Below are 21331 nucleotides of genomic sequence, written 5' to 3'. Positions count from 1 at the left end.
TAATGTAAATGTGTTTAATCTGTGGGCTAGCCCATGCGCCATACTTTGGCTACCACTGCTGTAGAACAACCACAATCTTGACAACCTTCCAAACTTTAAACAGTTCAAATATTTAATTTCATTCAGAATTTCAAATATACTATTTTCATATCAAATACTGAATGAGATGACATGGACTGTCATGACCTATGGAAACGTTTCTAAGAACAAAAAAAAAAAGTGGTTTATGGCAATAATTAGTGCGACAAACAAAATTCACATAGAAAAGCATGTTTGAAAGGTCTATGACCATTTCCAACCAAATTACAGTCCATAGAATTGGTGTAAAAGTTCATTGTAAATATGACACACAAGCAAACACATTGTGCCATATTAGAAAAGTTTAACTAAAAATACACAGTATACAAACAAAGCAGAGTTTATTAGCACTTGCTGCTACTCCAGTGAAAGTGTTTTAAAATGTAGCTCTTCAGAGAACTTGCCAGACGTGTTTACAATGGGGACAATTTATTTATTTATTTTTACTTATGAAGCCGTCCTAAAGCACAATTGAAACTTTTAAATGACCGGATACACACAAGGCTTTTAAATGGCAGCCTCAAGGTTTTCAATCATTAAGGTAACCACATAATGAAGTGCATTTTGCCACATTATAAAATATGGTTGTATTCCATTACTCTGCCATTTACAGTCCAGAGCAATTATACTTCCAAGGCCCATTCCAGGATATAGCTTTTGGAGTTACCTTGTCTCCGTTTAATATTGTAATTGTTATTTACATTTCACTGCTAATAAATTATGCACAAGTTCGGTAGTTAATTGAATACATAATGATTTTGTCAGGTATATACACACTTCAGCCCCATCCCTCTTTTTCAATGTTCTCCATGTGCTCTGCATAAAGCCAGCTCTGAGTGAACTCCTGGCTCTTTTCCATCAACTGGAACAGCTGAAGATATTGTCTAGGATTAACGTGACCTGTCAGGATGTCTTCCGGAAGTCCCATTTCGGACAACAATTTACTCCCACTGTCAGGTGACCAAAGACTTTAAAAGAGAAAGGGGAGAAACAGAGAGGAATAGTAAGAATGGTTCACATTGGCTGTAATTTCCTCATATTGTACATGTACATTGGATACTGGATAGTTGGTGTAGTGGTGCAAGCGTCTGGGGTTTGATTACAAGTCAGTTCCTCAATACCCATCCACAAATGATCCCAAGCCACAAAAACTAGACAACTGACCACAATAATATTTAAAGTTGCGTAAAAGGTTAACAGAGTGGATATAAAAAGTCTAAACGCACAAACCCTTCAGGCTTCTTTTAGAAATCACCATTTAACGGTATAAGAGGATGGGGCACCAAATTATTTCAGTTAAATTTTTTAATTCACTTCTCAAAGATAAGATAGCTGTAAAGTTTATAGGTTACATCTTAAAAAATATTTATCTTTGTCTCTTTCTCTTTTTTAAAAATAACAAAAAAATAAACAAAAAACTTGGCTTGCGTGGGCTCAATAATCCCGCCTGGATGATAACATACATTTGGGGCATATATGTACCACCAGTTGTTGTAATGTGGACCACTGGTTTAGATTGTTATGAATTACCAGGGTCCTGCAGAATGGTGCAAAAAAATAGTTCTCATATTTATATAGGGACATATACGGACACATTCTAAAATTCTTACACTACCTCATTTACAGTCACAAGACACTCATTCAACTATATCAACAGAAATCACTGTTTAAAAAAGAAAAAGAAAAAAAGATTGCACATCCATGCTTTTATATACCTCTCAAGATAAGTAAAATGAAAACATTGCCACAATTGAACTGTGCAAAAGTGTGATTGCTTACTTAAGCTTATTAATGAGCTTCTCCTTCCTTTTCACCAAACACTGTTTGACCATCACCATCAGCGTGGAGGCGTTTGAAGGTGTGAGGCCAGCAGAGAACAGGTCAGCCCGTGGACGTAGACGAACCAGGCACATGTGATCATTGGGAAGCTAAGAGGCAAAAGTGGGGAAAAAAAAGGGTCTTAAAAGTGCTTAGATCAGTCATGTTTAATATACAAATTGAATCGGTCATTACTGAGCCTTTGCGAGGAGATGCACGCTGTTTGGTTGCCACAAACGACTCCCAGGGCTCCTGTAAACACAAACGAACAAATCTTAAATCGAGACGGGTGTAAATCATATTGTGGTGGGTGAGTTATTGAACAGTCCAGTCATGTAAAAGTTCATTTTGATACATTGTATACCTTGTGAAGTAGCTCAACATGACAGGCCATCTGCCAGAGGACACTGACGGGTCTGTAGTGCATCATTTGACCAGGAGGTGTCACCATGCACTGACAGAGAACACATCCACATACAAGCCAAGTCAATGGTTAGTACATTGCCCGCTGGTTACATGCAGTACACATACTAATTCCAGTATGAAAGTGTAGTATAAATCCACTTACGATGTATTCGCGCTCACTCATAAAGAGGTTGAGCTCAATTCTTCCATATCTGTAAATGGACAGCCGTTCAAACAGAGCATAAGCTAACTTCAGCAATGTGGCACGCTCATTGTGCTGCGGCATGATGGCCACAACTTTCACTGGGAAGTCTAAAAGAGATTGAAATAAATAAAACATGGAGAATATAGCAAAGATTTCAGAATTTTAGTATTGTGTGTTTGTTTGTTGCCCACCATCCAACCAGTTGGCCTCTGTTATTCCCAAGTCAGTGAATAGTTTGTCAGTGAACATAAGTGGTGGTTTGTTGTTGCTTCCACTCCAGAAAGGATCCAATCTGAAGAAGTCACAATGAACCACTTCCAGCTGACCATCAAGTTGGCCTTCCAATGCCTAAAGTGACACAACTAATTTACTCACTTGTGAAAAATTCATCAGTGGTGTATCATCAAGTTATCTTATGTGGAACCTCCAATGTCCAACAACACAACAGTGGTTCACAGTTGAGTTAGGCGGGAAAATATTTTACATTGTATTTAGCAGTGGCTACCTTCTCTTTATGATTATAAGACAGTTTGGACATTGATGTCAGTAAAAAACTTGCCTTCACAGCTAATAAAAGTGTTTAAAACTAGAAGTCAACCCGCATCATTGTGTTCAAGTTTGGAGGTTGCACTGTACATGTACAATGCAGTCGTGATTAAAACAGATGTTTTTTTACCTGCAGATCATTCAAGAATTTTTTTTCTGACTCAAGAGCCACGACTCTTTGAGCTCCAGCATTGAGCAAGGTCTTAGTCAACACCCCAGGACCTATGTCCAACAAATAAATGTATGCATCTATTATATCCATTCCACAGAAATAGATGTTATTTATGCATGCTGATCACCAACTTGTGTAAAAATAACAAAATGACAAAGCACATACCTGGGTTACATTCAAGGATAATAGTCTTGGCACTGTGTAGGTCAGGTCCCAGATGATGTGTTACCATCTTAGCCAACTCTGGATCCACTATGAAGCGTCTGGATTTTGCAGAGGCGCGAGCTTGACGTATATTGTCCTCAACTTCACCGAGATCCAGAAAATCATAAAAGCACAGAGGTCGGCATTGTCCCTGGAGAAAGATGTACAAAAAGATATCGGTTTAATTCACTTCTACCACTGCAATGCTGAGAGCAACCACAAGCATGTGAACACAACACTGAGGAAATTGTGTAAATACAATTTTCAAGGATTTGGAACAGGAGTGGCATTTTAAAGGACCATGACTACCACATATCATTGCAGTCATATTTTTTTTTTTACCATGGATCAGATATGACATCTGTAAAGCTGAAGACCACAGTTGAGTTTCAAAAGAAAGTGTTCAGAGTAAAATTGACAAAACCTTTCAATCCTAAATGCAAAGGGCCAGGCCACACAAAGAACATTGGAGGGGAAAATATAAGTTAATGAACAGATAACTGTCTACCTTTATAGCCACAGCAGACAAGTTCCTGTGAGAGAGAGCTGAAGAGGGGTACGTCCTCTCTGCACGGGGCTGCTGAGAGCTTGCGCCAAGTGTTGGCCGACTAGGCCCGGCGGGGGACAGAGAATCAAGGCTATAAGCCCTTCCATGAAACATTGGGTGACTGGGCACTCTAGGTGCCACTAACATTGTCCTCCGTAAACAAGATTGACTTGTGCTGGCCAGACAGCAAGAGGCGCCAGAGACCAGCTCCAACAGCCTACAGATGTTGGTGGACATGTTGGACCTGCAGACAGCCATCAAACACCCAAAGGGAATGCAAAGGGCCTGAAGAAGTCGCTTCCTAAAAGGAGTCGAGAGAATAACATATAGTATTATGACAGATCACTGTATTTCTTGACATGTATGAATGCATATAATTTGATGTTGTTGTTTTTTTATTCAGACCCTGAACGAAATCCACATATACCTGTTCACTTGCAACATTTCTGCCAGCCTGATTTGAAAGCCATAATAAAGACAAGTGTATGCACGTTTTCTTCATAACGGTTCATATTACTTTAGTAATACAAGTTCAATGCTCTACTTTTACAATATACCCGTACTGGACTGAACATTGTCCTGCGTGCACGTGGAAAGGCAAACATTGTCGTAGCACGAAATAACATACATCTAATTGACCAATAACTTGTTCTGCTTTTTGTGTATATGCACTAAAACAACATTTGTAAACTGAAATATAATATTTTACAATAAAAAGTATGGCTAGGATTGAAGGCTGATCACGCGTTAGCAAATTTGCTAACATAAATAAGCGTTCACCATATAAGCAACAGTCATCTGGACATACCTCACTGTGGAGCTCCTCTATTATTCATATTCAACTGTTGCGAAGGCCGGGTTTCGAAGTCGTTTCATTGTTGCCCGTTTATTCGTAAACTCTGTGACATTGAGCACCGAGCATTTTGACCCCACGTTTGTTATGAGCGAACGCTCGTGGTGTTTTAGTCGCATAGTTTGGACGTCATCGATGCAGCCAATCAGCCATATTGGTCAGGGCACTTCGAGGGAAGACGTTCTTCTAGGCAAAAATAAAAAAAGAAGAAAAAAAGCATATTACTGTATCCTAAAACGAAAATACAACACTATCTAACTTTTACACCTCTGCAAACTAAAAACACAGAATACTTGCGTCTAGTTAGTACTGTATCGCTATGGATGTGTCAATCAAACCAATGTGATGTAAAATTTTAGAACAACAGTACTTGAAATTGTGTATTTATTGCTTTTCCAAATAGTTGGTTTATCTCTAGATTTTTTTTTGTACGTACAGGCATCCAAATAAACATCAAATATAACCTAGACGAGCACGCCCACTAGGAAGCGTGTCTATCCGTCTCCGCCATGTTTAATGTGGCACAGTGGCGCAGTAAGAGATGCGGGCATGTAGTTAAGCTAAAAGCTTAGTTAGTCTTCATGCACCGTTGCATGTTTATGATATAGCTCACATTGCTATTCGGTATGTTCTGTGGTTATAGTTTATTTTCCATGTTAATGTTACACTTGCTGTGGGTTATGGGGACATGAACAGGGTTTGACGAGAGGAGGAGCTTTCCAGACTCAACGCTCCTTCATCTCCCTCCACTCCGCCCCAATCGTGGCTACAGCGATCCAGATATAAATGGTATCGATAGCGTTGTTTGTGTTGATATTGTTTGGGTTACTTTTTGTCTCCTGTATGCGATGCTACGGTTTTCACAAAGAAATAGCTAATTAGCTGAGCGCCTATGTGGGTCATTAATTTCGAATAGCAGAAATTAGCCATTTCAATCTCAACCGAATTAGTAAAACAAAAAAAAGTATCTGTATCTTTATCACGATACTCTCCTTGCATGTACAGTACTTTGGTTTGGGATCGATATTAAATCTTGCAGTAACGCACACCAGTTCCTCGCTCTTCTTCCGGGTAGAAAAGTGCAATCAGGTGTCGCTCTCCCTCAGTTTACCCGCTGTCATCCCGCTGTCATCATGGCGAGTGTTCACACATCATCCAGCAGACCTTACCATCTGGTTATTTTCGGAGCCTCCGGATTTACGGGACAGTTTGTGGTGGAGGAGGTGGCCCGGACTGCATCCGAGGGTCCGCGAGGGAACCTCAAGTGGGCCGTGGCAGGCAGGAGCAAACAGAAGTTGGAGCAAGTTCTGGAGCAGGCGGCTTCTGTCCTCGGTTTGTATCAGGGTTACTTTAAGTCAAGTGTCTTTTTTTGAACTCATTACTGTTTTGTTTCATTGACGTTTAACTGCAGATGTTTTCCCTTTTTTTGCCGTACCGAATGCAACCGTGAAACATTAAATTGCCATTCTTAGACTTATCTGATTTCCCCTTTATACAAGTCTACTGATAACTCAAGTAGTGACTTGGACCCTAGCTGCTGAACTCCAAAGTGCAACCAAACTAAAAACATAAAATCACAATCTAGCCACAGGTTTGCAAACATTTGTTATATTGGGACGTTCATTTCACTGAGATTACCTGCAGCATTTGGAACGTGTTGCAAAATGAAGCCAAGTATGCTAGTAATTTTCCAGGTCGACAATGGTCTGCATGCAACATTCTAAACATGGAAAGTAAAGCTCATCACTAGATTAGAACCTTGGAACATTTCTGGCTATGGTTTGATCTTTGATCCTCCCCCCTACCCACTGTTTTTCTTTTGTCTTTTGGGAGTGTACAACAGCTGATGGAACATACCAGCTCAGCTGACTGTTCAAGCCCACTTTGAAACACATGCGCACACACAATCCCTAGTTCGTTTTCTAACTATAACAAGTTGTTGGTACATTCGAGAAAGAAGGTTGCATGCCGTCTTGAACAGTGATTCCGTTTTACATGAGAGTTTTCCTACAGAACAGGAACACCACCAAACCAAAATGTCCAAAAATACCAGGGTGTGCCAAAAGTCATTATACTATTTCTCTTATTTTCTGTTTTGTTTTAGGTATCATTCAGGAAGATGCAATGCCATCCACAAATGACAGCTTAGGCTGAAGTTCAGTAAAGTTAAGCCCTCCATATAGACTTTCCTCAGCTTTGCACGAATACCTGCTGTTGTAGTTGGGTGTTTTCATCAGTGTTCATAGTGGTAAGCCTTCTGCTGCATTATTTAGCAAGAACAGATCCTGTTTTGAGAAAACTTCCATGGCTTGCGTAAATTTTTACTACGAATTGGATCTGTGTGGCAGCCATAAATCTTCTCGAATTGGTGCTGAACAGCAGTCGGGGACAGAAGATCTTCTTACCAGGTGGCAGTTTTCAACACTGCTCTACTTTCAATCATGCAGCCATACAAAAACTGCAAAGCCTAAACTGTGACCTTGGTAACAAGCTCGTTTTTGTCTTATTTATAAACTGGCCCAATTAGTCAATCTTCAAATCAGTATTACATCTGTGATGAAATTTTCTACCAGTTTGCATCACCGTTTTTACAGGAAAAATCGAATTATTATGTCAGCAGCTTCATGCAGAAAATTAGGAAGTGTTCAAATCAATTCTTTTGGCCACATTGGTCACATTTATGCCACATTCAGTGTGTTGATAATACTGCGGTCAAATTTCCCTTAGGTGCACATTTGACACTGTTGTTAATCTTAGTTTCATGAGTCTGATTTATTAGTGACTACAGTTTTTGTATCATTGTGGATGCTGTCTTTGACTTTACAGACTTTGTCAGATCTGATTATTTTTTTAAATACAAAAATATATTTATACTCTTATTATATACAATAATGCTCATTGTACCCATCTAAAATATGCCGAGTCATTTTGCGTTGTGTACTTGTTTGATGTATTGTAAGTCTTATCAATTGCTAGAAAACGAAATATCTAAAGAAATTGTCTCACAGTGCTTGAAATTCTGTCGTGTAGAAACGAAAGTCTTTAAATTTCTGTAGAATTTGCGTTAGAAAGCTGAAGAGCTGAATTACTTGGTTGAGTGGTTGAATATAAATATTGAATGCAAAGTTTGTGCTGAAATGAATTGATGGCTGAAACACTCATGACAAGCTGATGGGCAGTTTAATTGAAACAGGAAATGTGAGTTTATAGTAGGTTATATACATATTGCTACAAATTAAATAACTGACTATATACTGAATTGTAAAGCATTTAAATTAATACTGGAGTTTCCCTCGATAGCAGATCATGTGACTATATAATAGAAAGGTTTGTTTATTTGAACAGTTCGATTCAGTGAGTGAGTGTTGTATTCTGACGGTTGTGAACAAAGGATGTGCTGGTTACTTTTTCTGTTGAAATCCACGTTGCAGAAAAGCCCGAGCTGAGGACCGAAGTGGACATCATTGTTGCAGATGTAGAGGAACCCGACTCCCTGGCGGCCATGTGCAAGCAGGCTGTCATTGTTCTCAACTGTGTGGGGCCTGTAAGTACTAAATGGCATCATTTTTTATTTTTTTCAAAAGCTTTCCTCGTATAGTGACACACAAGTTTTGTAGCCAACCTTTTCACTTGTGACTGTGTCACTCTCTCTTCCTCTGACTGTCCCACACACTGCAGTATTCATTTACACAATGAAAGCCACAGTCTGACAGCACACAAAAACGCATTGTGTCCAGAAATGCTGCTTTGCATCTGGTGACTCATTCAGGTTCTTGTTTCAAACCAAAGTTTGCCTTTTACAGTTACCCAAAACTGTTACCCAACCACTCTTTAGCCGTTTAGTCATTGAGACTTAACATGTTATAGTGCAGGTGCATTTTCTGTTCATCTTGAAATTTCACCCCAAATCCGAATATTGCAAACTTTTTGTGAGGAGTGCATGTTGACATTTTATTTTATCGATTTGTGTTCATGTTAATAGTACCGGTTCTTTGGTGAGCCCATGGTGAAAGCCTGTGTGGAGAATGGAGCCCATCACCTTGACATCTCTGGAGAACCTCAGGTAGATGTTCATTTTGTTGGATATTAGAGTGAATGGATCACATGATGCACAGTTTTGACTACCGCTGAATCAAGTGTGCTGTTTGCAGGAAAAACAGCCTAATGTGTTCAGATCTGCTTTTCAAATCATATAAAAGCTGGTGAACCATTTTTTTCAAATTAAATTCTAGATTGCAAATCATAAGACCAGGCTATTATTAAAAAGGTCATCAGTTACCGCAATTCTGCAAGATCATAAGATCTGAGTTTGTTGAGAAACTTGCTGTCCTAAAATGTCACATTGAAGCAACATTGTTTTCATTTTATTCATGAAGTGGTCATTTTGATTTCGCACGTAGAACTTTTGTCAGTTTCTTTTGCAAAATTGTCACTCAGTGGTGATCGACATATGAGGGTCATGTAATTATGCAAATAAAAACGGCACTGAATTCTTGATCTAAATCTTCTTGTCAAGAATTTGTCAGCAGTCATCTGGTGAATTGGAGTTTCTTTTATGCAGAATTTTGTTTTCTAAAAGTGCTCTATTCCATATAGTTTCTGGAGGGCATGCAACTGAACTACCATGACCTGGCAGCCGAAAAAGGCGTGTACATCATCGGAAGCTGCGGGTTTGACTCCATCCCTGCTGACATGGGGGTGCTCTACACCAGGGAGCAGTTCAAGGGTACGTGGACATTCGTGCACGATTGTGATCAACTGTTGAACTCATTTGCTATTTTTTCTTGGCCAAGTTGATTTTTTGTCACGTTGTCTTCAGGTACTCTAACTGCATTGGAGAGCTTCCTGACAGTCGATTCTGGCCCGGAAGTATGTGAAAACATTGCAGACAAGCAATTACAAAAAATATTTGCTCCATGTGACTTCTGTCTGCGGTTTGTCTTCTCCTGGCAGGGAGGATGCATCCACGATGGCACGTGGCAGTCGGCCATCTACGGCTTTGCAGACGGCCACAAGCTGCAGAGTCTTCGCCGGAAGTTTAACCATAAACCCTTGCCTACTGTTGGCACCAAGCTGAAACGCAGGTGTTGTATGTTGCAAGGCTATTGAAGTTTTACAAAGTCCGACATTTTCAAAATGTTTTCTATATCACGGGTTTTCCACCCATTGCAGGCGGGTTTGGAACGTATCACTGTAGTGTACATTTATATTCAGATTACATCAGAGAACTGTTGTCTTTTGCAGGGGTGCGTTGTTCTACAGCAATGAGATTCAGCGGTACACGGTGCCCTTCATGGGTTCTGATCCGTCAGTCGTCAAGAGAACACAGCGGTTCCTGGTGGAGGAAAATCAGGACACTCCGGTTTGTTTGTTTAAAAAAAAAAAAAGTTGCATCTGTTCCCTTTGGACATTTTTTTTTTTTCATTCAGTAAAACCTCTATTAACTGCACAAACTTTTTTTAAGTAATATTTTTAACTGCCATTTAAAAAAAAAAAATACAACAAATGACTTACTAACAGTGTAATTTGAAAATACACTAACCATATTGTATTGAGCAGCCAGACCGAGATGCATCCGCCAGCTGAGTGGTGGTAGCATTAGAGAGCAAAACAAAAAAGTAATATATTGTATTTCTGTAATTCCAATTGGTAAACAGGAATACCATTTTTTTTTTTTTGTGCATTTTGTCCAACAACATACCTTTCTCTGCCGCAGGTCCAGTACGGAGCCTACGCAGGTGTTGGTGGTATTGGCAACGTCATCAAATTGATGTTTGCCGGCATGATATTCTGGTTTTTGGTCAAGTTCAGTTTCGGACGCAACCTCCTTGTCAACGTAAAGTGACAAATACAGAAATCTCAGACTGAATATTTGTATTTGAATGCTTAAGTCTTCTCTGCTGCTTTCCAGCACCCAGAGTTCTTCTCCTTTGGACTCTTCTCCAAGGCTGGACCAACCCGGAAGCAGGTACACGTGTACAGTGAAAGAGCAGAGCCAAAAAAATCCTAGAACACTTTAGTTTAAATTGTATAATGCAACGTAGCCTGATATGACTTGTAAAACCGCGTATCGCAACCTTGTATTGAACCAAGGCATAGTCTACATTAGAAAATGTCACAATAAGTATACTGAACTAGTGATTAGCTTGTCTTTATAAAGAGGGAACCCATGTATCACACTTTTAAATAATAACGGATCTACTGTATATGCGTTTCAGATGGAATCGTCCTCATTTCGGTTTGCTTTCTATGGAGAAGGTTACACAGAGGGATTGGACCCCACTCAGGGGAAACCTAATGGCAAGATTTGCACCCTGGTTCAAGGACCAGGTAAACTATTAAGCACTTTTGTTTGAAATCTATAATAAAAAGGGTTGTTGGGTTTTTTTTTTAATCATGAAGCTCTCAATTGTTGAGTACCTTTAAGACTCATTAAAAGTGTTTCTCACTTTTTAGAATGTGGCTATGTGGCTACACCCATTGCTTTAGTGCAGGCAGCTCTGACAATCCTCAACGAATCTACAGCTTTGCCCAAGAGGTGAGTCATCATCCCCCAAAAAATGCAGACTTGCAAGTTTACTAGTGAACTCTATAACTCCCATATCCATAGGTGTTGATGGTATTGAACCAATATCAGCACAAATGGTGTACCACAGTGCAGTTACGTCATATTTACAGGTTGGGAGTTTGATATAAAAAAAACATTTTGTTTTTCCCCCTCATCTTACTAGTGGAGGCGTGTTTACACCAGGAGCCGCCTTTGCAAAAACTACCCTGATCAAACGTCTGGACAAACATGGCATCCAGTTCTCTGTCATCTAAGAAGGTTCCTGTACAACATTGGGGCTCCAGGTTTGACTTGAAGCATTTGAAAGCAACTGCAGAATAACAACTAGAATGTTTCAACAATGCATTTGTAACCATGCTTTTTGCACTTATTTTTCTGCAGAATGCAACATTACTAATAACTCAAGGCTTGCAAAGATATAAGCACTTAGCATGATCAAGCACTAGCACAATGTTAGCTTTAGTAAAAAGGATACAATCCAGGATTTTTTTTCTCATCTCATACAATCATAAATTTTTTTTAGATGCACGACAGCTTTCGAAGACAGTTTGTGTGCTGCTGGGAATAGCAGTCTCATGTTTGTGTGTATGCTTACTTTTGCAGGGATGTGATTTGACCAAAGTAAAATTATCTGAAAATTTAGCCGGGGGTCTGGGGGCCGCTGGCACCCAGCTAGGTCCAGGGAGCTCATGGGTTTTCCGTGTTTTTAAGTACTTTCAATGCACTCACATGACAAAGAAATAGACAGAACAGTAGCATAAATTGTCAATGTATATTGAACTATCCCATATAAAATGGCAGTTTTAGTCAACTCAAAATCAGTCACATTCAAAAACATTGGACTGCCTTTGCTTTTAAAAAAAAAAACGGAATTCCGCGAATTAGCGGAAAAATCACATCCCTGCTTTTGTTAACGGTATCTTCTACTGATTTTTGGTAGATAATGCTTGGAATATCATCATAGTCATCTTGTCCAAATATGTGCTGTAGTAAATGTTGCTTTTGTGGCCTGGAATGACATCAAACAGTATGTTGATCTCACTCCAGACTTTTTTGCATCCAAATGTGAGTGAGGTATGCAAATAGCAGGTTTAGTGGATTTGCCTGTGTGTGATTCATTTTGCTGTGTATGAGTCTTCTGAATAAAGCCAGCTCCTCAAACAAGAAATCTTGTGCTTTCATAACACTAATGTTCCTTGGATACGTTCCATCAGTGCGATGTTCACCACAATGTTTAGATCCATTTAATTCAAGATACTGCCTTAAGAAATATTAAAATGCACAGTAAAGAAAAAATCTCATATATAAAATGCAAACATTTATTTAATAAAAATAGTCCTTTCCTGTATAGAAACTATGAATTGTTTAGGGCATGACCACTCACTATTGGCAGTGATGTGCCAAACTTTTTTTTTGTTATACTTTTTTTTTTGTAGCATGTCAACACATTGAATTGGAAACAACGATCCATGAGAATCTATGCTTCATCTAATGATGGCTGTTCATTCCGTCTCCTGATTGAGCAGCTGATGAGAGTAGATAACATCCTCATAGTGGTATTTTTCAGTTATGCTCATGATGGAATGGTGGCATCGTATTCTACTCAGAATTTTCAGTACTTCAACCACTGCAAGCCTGAAGACAGGGGAGCAAGTATGGATTAAATAAATCACCAGTTTATCCAGAATAATAACCATTGATAAAACTTCCAATACCTTGTGTCTGGAGCTTCTGGAGGTTTTTGTTTACAAATGTTGTGAGCCTTCTGAACGAGGTGATTTTTGAAAGACTGGAGCTGAGGCAAACATTCATTCTCTCCTCTGAACCAACTAGATGGCAGGCTGTCTGCAATCTTAACGGAGACAGGATAGTGCAAGTTTAATGTATGTAATGTAGAAAATATAAGCTCTTCCATTTCCCGCATTAAATCATTCAACTATTTCTATGAGTTTAACTTTTTTTCCCATTTTTGTTAAGAGTATGGAAACGTAGAATTTTTTATTGTACATTTAGAACAGATATAACATTTTTGATGAATCGTGAGTTAACTCGTGAAGTTATGCAATTAATTACGATTTAAAAAATTAATCACCTGACGTTCCTAATTTTTAATATTTTATTTTCTTTAATCGCGTCGGGCGATTAATTTTTTTTAATTGTAGTTAATCTTATGACTTCAATAGTTAACTCACGATTAATCATACATTTTATATCTATTCTAAATGTACAACAACAAAATTCTAGGTTTTTATACTCTTGTTAACAAAAGTGGCAAAAAATGTTAAACTAATAGAAATCGTTCAAATTAATTTTTGACGTCAATAACTGTCAACGGCAGTTAAGAAAGGAAACATATATATACCCTTTTGCATGCATGAAGGTCATTGTTGGACAGCGTCTGACTGCAAAGGGTGATCATCAGATATCGGCAAAGTAATTTGTCCAACATCAGCTCCTTCAGCGCAGAATCGGGCAGCAGTGGATCCCATTTTCCCATGTTCCCTAGCAGCTGGCACAAGCAAAAAACGAACAAAATTTAAATCATAAATTAACATGCTCATGAGAATAAATGAAAAATATATTTGTACCTCTAAAATCACTTTTCAAGAGAGACACATACAAAAAAAGTATGTTCAACCATTAACATTGCAGCATCAAAGCAGCAAGCCATTTTCAATTGGTCAATAATGCGCAAAAATAACATTTGCGTGGACTGACCAATGGCATAGATTTGTGAGAAAAAAAAAAGTTTAATTTACCAAATCGTGACATAAGAGGTTTCAATCTGACACTAGCGATATGTAATCATAGCATTATGATACCTTAATAGCCATCCAGAACTGCTGGTTCCTAAAGTGATTCTGTGGAGACAACCTGTCCTCTAGGTACCTAAAACAGAAATAAAAAGTAATTTTAACAACATGTTTTAATCAAAAAAAAAAAAAGTTTTAGAAAAAAGAAACTGACTTTTTGGGGTAGAGCGGAATGAAGACGTCTTCATCTACACAGCTCCTCAGTCGGCCAATCACAGCCTTGGTGAGCGTCTGTGGACATGAATGCACTTATGAATGAACTACTTACAAAATACACAACTCACAAAAAGTTAGGGGCATTCTATTCAGCTTCCAGGTGTAATTTCAGGATGAACATACCAGTACACCTTTTCCACAACTTGCTGTTCTCTACAGACAACAGATCAATGAATGGATGAATACATTTTGTGAATTGAAATCTAAATAGTCATTTTCATCATGTTGTTCACATCTTTACATCATGAACACAACATGACAACTGACAATTGATCTAAAGTAATTAGCCATTGTGGGACAGTGTCATTGGCAAGTTACAACAGAGAAAGACTGGAAGAGGCACAGAAAAGCACCGAATTGGACATATTTAAAAATGAAATTAACCAGAAAATGTTTTTGTCCGTTCATAGACCAAACACCTGTTAATTTTGCCCTTCAGCTCCAGAAGTTTAAAATTGTTCAAATTACATTCACCTGTAAAAGCTATTGTGTAATTTCGGTTCATTGTGAAGTTTCATCCAAAAGCGAAAAATTTGTGTCAGTAGTAGGGTTGTTAGAAAAAATTCATTCGGCAATATATCGCGATATTACAGCGCGCAATTCTCGAATCGATTCGATATGCGGCCGAATCGATTTTTAAACCTAAATTTTTTATGGTAATATTCAACTAAACGTCTTATTTAGGATTAGGATTCACACATTAAGCATGGAAGATTCTTATATTAATGGAACATTAAGCCTTAATATTTTATTTCATTGCTGTTCAAACATGAAACAGACTGCAACCTGTTTGTTAAATGCAGTGGCTGAGTTATAAGCCTGAATTTTCAGATGAATAAATACATTTTCATACAAATCTTACAGTGTACATGTACAAGTTTACTGATGAGTATTTTCTAAATTTGAGTAAAAAAAATAAATTAAAAAATCGCAATAATCAATTTATAGATTTGTATCGGGATTAATCAGTATCGAATCGAATCGTGACACGAATTGAATCGCCAGGTACGAGGCAATTCACACCCCTAGTCAGTAGTGTGTATTTCAAAACAAGCATACCATGACCGGCTTGCTCGGCTCTCCTTCAAAGATTGAATAATCCTCCCTCAGCTGGTGACACAGCTGGGTGAGACAGGTTGATTGATGGAGGGACATGGGGTCCCAAACCAGATCCACAAAGGCTAAACACAGAAGAGAGTGGAAAAAGGTTTAGATCAGCGGTTGTTCCTCGTGCAACCAAAAAGAGTCTACGAAAATGGGCGTGTATATGTGCTACCTGTTATTTTGGGTATGACTGTCCTTTCGATGACATTAGAAAGCATTTCTCTGTCTAAGTGCTCTAACTCCTCGTGACCGTGGCCGTGACAAAATGTCTCCACCGCAGTGAACCATGGCAGCTTTTCAAAGCCCATGCTGGCATCCTGACACACAAACACACATTCAGTCCCCTAAAATCTACTGCACATGTCAAGATGTGTTCTGAACATATAAGTACCTTTACAAGGTTCCATCCAAGCAGCTGGTGCCTTATGATAGGGTTAAGCAACTTGGGCAGACATAGAGAGATGTAAGCACTGTGGTAAGAGTCCGAGTAGAAGCTTCTCCATTCCTCAAAGCGGGACAAAATCTTTTTAACGTCATGAAAGTCGTCGTGAACGTCAGAGAAGACCTCTTGGGACTTCTGCAGGATGGCAGCTATAGAGCAGATAAGGAAATGAGTTTGTGTCCACATCTCAAGTGGGTCTTCTTTCCTTACCGGTCTCCTTCTCCAGATGTTCTTCCTCTTCACTTGAAAGAGGTGCATCTTCAGGTATATCGCATTCTTCCACAGGTTTATGGCAGGTGCCTTCCACTCTGCATTATGAGAACATGCGTCATGACATAGACTGTAAAATCAATTATGATAACCCATTGCAACAACTTTTTTTTTAACCCTGGAGAACCCACGGGGTCAAATTTGGCCCCTATAAATTCTGCTACTCAAATAACAGACCTTTTTTTTTCCAGCAGTGATTTTGTCCGTGTTCTTGTTTCCATTGGCCAAAGTGTGTTTGTACATTCAAAATCCAGTTCTAAAATGCAACAAAAAATATATATATATTGTTCAATGTAGCTGTGTATTTGATTGATTATTTTTCTTAAATTCTAACTAGCTTACTGACAGTTTTTGCTGTTCTGATTTTTCGAAATGATACCCCTAAATCCCAAAAGGGTCAAATTTCCCCCTAATCCTAAATTAGGGAATAAAGGGTTAAAATTGAAAAAAACATATATGTTGGTGTTCAGTGAATTTATAGCAGTCATTTAATGTATAATTCATAATTTTCCAAAGAAGAAAAGGGTTCTTGGGTTCTCAAGGATTAAACTACTTTCAGGGCTTTGTCGCCTCCTTGTGGCACAAAAATGCACATAGGATCGTTTTTCACATTCCAGATGGAAAAAAAACACAAATTGGTGAATAATAGTGAACTTACGTCTGCGTATCAGCTCCATTGGTGGAGTTGTCGTTGGCTGAGATGAAACCGTGGGGAAGGAAAAGTGGTTCATGTCAACATCAAGTGATCCTTTTATTACGGCTCATTAGCAGACATAATTAGAAATCAATTGAGATGTAGATTGACGTCGCCGACTCACAGCTGATCTGCTGCAGGTGCTGGGCATGCTCCTGGATCTTCTGTCGTCTCTGGGCGCACAGCACCTCCATCTGGCTCGACAGTAGCGTGTGCAGCTCAAACTCCAGTGAGTTAATTTCAACAATCTGTACTCAAAAAGAGTCTTGAATAAGAAAACCAACTGAAATGTGACATATAAATACATCTCCTTAGCATCTACAAATCAAACAGCCGTCATGTGCTTTAGGTGAGCAAATCCGATGGTGCCTTACTTTCTCCCGCAGACACTCCACCAAATTGTGGGCAAAGAAGGTCATATCTCTGTAAAACTTCAGTTGTTTCTCTGACGAGCTTTCCTCCAGAGATTCCACAGAGGTTTTAGCACTCTCGGCATCGCCCTCCATCCGACTCAGCTGGGCCCGCCGCGCGCTGTGCACCTCCTTCAGCGAGTCCAGTCTGCAGACAAACATAATCACCTGAAGCACTTGGACCAATCGGCAAAGTGGGAATACATTTAGGAGAAATTAACCGCAAACCTACGTTCCAGCTATCCTCCTCTTCACCATTGAGACAGTGACAGAGGAGAGCATCTTCGGGATTTTGAGCCCTGCTGATTTCTTTTTGCGTCTCTGATGTTTATCGCGCTGGATGCTACTGCTGCTGGTCTCACTGCCGGATGGGCTCTGAGTGCAAAAGGAAGCAAAAAAAAAAAGAGAGGAAAGAAACAGTCAAGGCAACTTCAGTGGGAAAGAAAAATTGGAACAAATTTGAATTCCGTTAATCTATTTCAGCTACCAAAAATATGGAGCCACAACACTGACAATAAGATTTGGTATTGAAAAAAAATGTCATTGTGGAAAAAGCTGTATTGAAATTGAAACACGTATTGGCATTGTAAAAGGTTGTATTGAAAAATAAAATACAAATACAGACATAAAAAAAAAAAAAATGCCATTCTGCAGATTTTGTTTACACTCTCTTTTTTTCCGGGTATCACAGGTTTTCAAGTTTCAACTCTCTGGTTTTCAGTTTATTTTCAGTTTCAACTTATTGGCAGTGTTTTAACGTGGGGGGCGGGGTTGGGGTTGTGGGTGGTGCTTTGAACACAGAACGCCTTCCAGTTTTTCAGGAGAGGAGAGAGGAGAGCGCTGTTGACTAAAGGCAATATTCATAGTTACAAGTTCACCTGGAACTCCTAAACCGCCTGTAAGCCACAAGGTTATATATGTTACTTGTGGCATTAAAACCACCGTGTTCGAAATTACGTCATGCATCATGTCATGCTAATTTAGCTAACGTGTAACTGGTTTACTACAGAACCATTAACACTGACGCCACAAGGTTATATGTAGAAAAAAAAAACTGATTTACAGGGTTTAGCCTGTGGCTCTCCTTGCCCACATGTAAGGGAATTACGAAACCTAATTGCTTCTTTTTATTTTTCACTTCATCACATCTGCAAAAATTGACTATTGAAAATTGCAAATGTTGTGGCCATTGAGCATATAAGCAGCTGTGCCTACTAAAGGGATAAGTAATCTTACCTGTCCGCCAGCGCAAGTCTTCACTCCCTTCCCAATTTGTGTTTCTTCCCAAAGTTCTTGCTCCTCTTCATCACTCCCTGACAGACTGCCATCACTTCCACCTGACATACAAATAACACTTAAAGTCCAACCATTGCAGAGCTTTACAGAACAGTGCAAACTCTCCTAATGAAAAATCATCTAAACTGCAAACAATTTAGTCCTATTAATTAAATTATAGCATTGATTCTCTCAACTGTTGGCCCGGGACCTAAAAGTCGGTCGTGGAGCCATTTTGGGTAGGTTACAGTCTAGCAGAGAGGTAGTAATTGCTCGCTATGGATAATTTTAATTAATGTTGTAAAGCATGTGTTTGGACATGCTAACTACACAGGAAAGTTGGACCCGAGATTTGAACCACAAACCTCAGAATTAATCAACCACTTATCCACCATGCTACCAAATTAGATCATTTTTCTAAAAATGTCACTACATGTATTTCTTCCATACCAAGTTTCTCCGCAATCCTCTCCTTGATGCTTTTTAATAGTGGGGCAAACTCAATTCTTTTCTCGTGATCATCTGGCCCATCATCATCATCATCAACCCTGTCTTCATCCTCATCCTCCATTTCCTCCTTGTGGTAGCGCTCTGGGGTGCTACCAGACGAGCTCCGGCCATCTTTGTTCAAAGAGATGAACTCTTTCTGGGCTCTAGTGTTACGCCGCTGCCTCTTGGCTGCTTCAATCGCCCTTGCATTGGGGATCATAACTGCACACAAAATAAACATGTGACACACACTGTTAGCATTTGCTCCAAATATTGTAGCACCCACATGTAAGCTAGACAACAACAAAAAACACCTACTTGGTTTAACAGCAGAATAGCTACATTTTGTGCTAGATGAAGAGGATCTGGCAGATCCATCATCATCATCATCATCATCATCATCATCATCATCATCATCATCATCTTCATCTTCATCATCATTATCATTATCATCATTATCATCATTATCATCATCATCTTCCGCCAGTTCCTCAACATTGTCATCACTTTTGTGAGAATTATGTGGTGATGCTTGGATGTCATCATCTTGCCTGACAGAGGCTGATGGGAGGATCCCTTCTGGTTCTGGGAAAATAAGAGAGAAAAGTCATCATCCCTCCAAACAGGCATGACATATTTGATGTAAGAGCTTTGGTTCCCAACTCCTGTGTCGACAATCGGGATACATTAGCGTGCAGTAACATACGTGTGCTGCCGGAGCTTTTCCAGTTTCACTGAATTGGTTGGAAAATTATTCACTACAAACTAAATGTATTTGTCTATCTGCGCCAGTGACATTTACTGTAGCAACAGGTAGATCAATTAAATAATACACTTCTACTAGGGGGGGAGACAGACTTGAGCAGGATTTTGAACAACTTTGTCAAAGTGGTGAAGAACGAGGCCACAGGTGGCTGTCCCAGTGACAAACACACTGAGCCAATGCTATTTTGTGCTCAAACGTGCAAGTTTTGTGTAATAGCACTGTACTGAAAAAATACTAGTGACGTCATCTGAGACTAGTCGACTTTTACTCGCCTTTCATCACATTAGCGTCAACTTTGAAAAGTCGTGCAACCTAACATTTAAAATGAAGAGTTACCTACCAGCGTTGTGGTTGTTCCTGCCAGGTGGCGCTTCCTTTTTCCGTATTTGGAACAACACGGCTTTATCAGCAGATTTCTTTAGTTTAAACTCGGGTTCCAGATCTGAAAACAAAAATGAGGTGCAAGATTCAGTGATTAGGACCACTAATAGATAAAATGGTATTATATTAACTTGTTTGTCACAGTGATGTTTTCCACGTTTAGACATATTTACGTTCTTTGTCGTCACAGAAACTGAGGACTGTGCTTGTTTTCTTCTTGATGTCATCATTGTCTTTGCCATTTACTTCGTTGTCTGCCATCATTGCAAATGTCTCCACGTCCTCGCCATCGCCATCACCATCACCATCACCCACTTTTGATGGAGTCGCTTCCCGCTTTGAACTGCACGATATCCCACGGGAATGACCTACTCTGGACGGCTTATTCGCAACTAGCGCTGCCACCTTCTCTGATTCGGCTCCATCACCACTGTTAACCGACGTTTCCTCATCACTCGAGTCCCCTTTTCGCTGTCGAAAATTTCTCCTGGGCTTTTTGTTGAACATTTTTAACCCCGCAGTTGACAGGTGAGCGTTTGGATCGCAAAACGGGATACGTCGCGTCAAAAAGTGTTTCGAAGTGTCGTGAAAAGACGTAAATGTAGCTTGGTGCACGATGGGTTATGTAGTCGAATTTGTCGATAATTCTTTGAGCGGGTTGGTGCGTTTTTCTACTTCTTTAATTAATATTATTATTATTATTAGTAGTAGTAGTAGTAGTAGTTGTAGTAATAGTATTGATATTTATTATTATTTACCGCCAAGTGACATCTCAACCATGTGACCATTTGCCTTATATTTTTGGGGTGTAGCTACCCGAAGTGAGTTGGGCCACTTGCCACATTCAATATGGCGGTGAGGTTTACGTACAAATTATTTTAATATATGTTTGAAATCTGTTTGATAACTACACTACATTTATACTTTTCTACACATTAAGAGACGGTATCATTTGATGGCCGTTAAAAATAGCCCCGGTCCTACCAATTGAATGGCTCAATAATGTATTTGTGCCGTGCATTCAAGCTTTTAATGAGTTTCCCCCACCCATCATTCCCTTTCATTTACGTTGTAT

At 39.3% G+C, this 21331-nt stretch overlaps 3 protein-coding genes across 4 annotated transcripts; 1 reads left to right on the top strand and 2 right to left on the bottom strand.

Moving 5' to 3' along the window:
* Positions 1–5001, bottom strand: tfb2m (transcription factor B2, mitochondrial). Its single transcript, XM_077563511.1, has 10 exons — positions 4784–5001; positions 3937–4276; positions 3390–3579; positions 3183–3274; positions 2698–2854; positions 2465–2613; positions 2261–2350; positions 2092–2148; positions 1858–2006; positions 1–1046 (listed from the first exon to the last, which is right to left on the bottom strand). Exons 2-10 carry the CDS (start codon positions 4231–4233, stop codon positions 857–859), a joined length of 1371 nt encoding a protein of 456 aa, XP_077419637.1. The 5' UTR covers positions 4234–4276; positions 4784–5001; the 3' UTR covers positions 1–856.
* Positions 5002–5341: 340 nt separating this feature from the next.
* Positions 5342–12564, top strand: LOC144050359 (saccharopine dehydrogenase-like oxidoreductase). Of its 2 annotated transcripts, XM_077563512.1 has the most exons (13): positions 5342–5617; positions 5935–6160; positions 8260–8372; positions 8811–8891; positions 9425–9554; positions 9648–9697; positions 9782–9912; positions 10073–10190; positions 10545–10664; positions 10740–10796; positions 11047–11158; positions 11285–11366; positions 11560–12564. In XM_077563512.1, the coding sequence occupies exons 1-13, from the start codon at positions 5615–5617 to the stop codon at positions 11648–11650; spliced, it is 1314 nt and encodes a 437-aa protein (XP_077419638.1). In that variant the 5' UTR covers positions 5342–5614; the 3' UTR covers positions 11651–12564. The 2 variants fall into 2 exon arrangements, with proteins under 2 accessions (XP_077419638.1, XP_077419639.1); XM_077563513.1 differs by lacking the exon at positions 5342–5617 and having other exon boundaries at positions 5627–6160.
* Positions 12565–12625: 61 nt separating this feature from the next.
* On the bottom strand, positions 12626–20831 carry gcfc2 (GC-rich sequence DNA-binding factor 2). Its single transcript, XM_077563509.1, has 18 exons — positions 20430–20831; positions 20216–20317; positions 19428–19694; positions 19071–19331; positions 18582–18682; positions 17578–17720; positions 17310–17493; positions 17060–17183; positions 16900–16936; positions 16182–16279; positions 15921–16120; positions 15702–15846; positions 15485–15606; positions 14364–14440; positions 14219–14285; positions 13759–13905; positions 13112–13248; positions 12626–13031 (listed from the first exon to the last, which is right to left on the bottom strand). The coding sequence occupies exons 1-18, from the start codon at positions 20761–20763 to the stop codon at positions 12899–12901; spliced, it is 2679 nt and encodes an 892-aa protein (XP_077419635.1). The 5' UTR covers positions 20764–20831; the 3' UTR covers positions 12626–12898.
* Between the last annotated feature and the right edge of the window lie 500 nt (positions 20832–21331).

The sequence above is a fragment of the Vanacampus margaritifer genome, chromosome 4 (assembly GCF_051991255.1).
Source record: "Vanacampus margaritifer isolate UIUO_Vmar chromosome 4, RoL_Vmar_1.0, whole genome shotgun sequence".
NCBI classification, from domain to species: Eukaryota; Metazoa; Chordata; class Actinopteri; order Syngnathiformes; family Syngnathidae; genus Vanacampus; species Vanacampus margaritifer.
The sequence above is the reverse complement of the archived record's forward strand: the minus strand, read 5'-3'. Positions and strand labels throughout refer to the sequence as shown.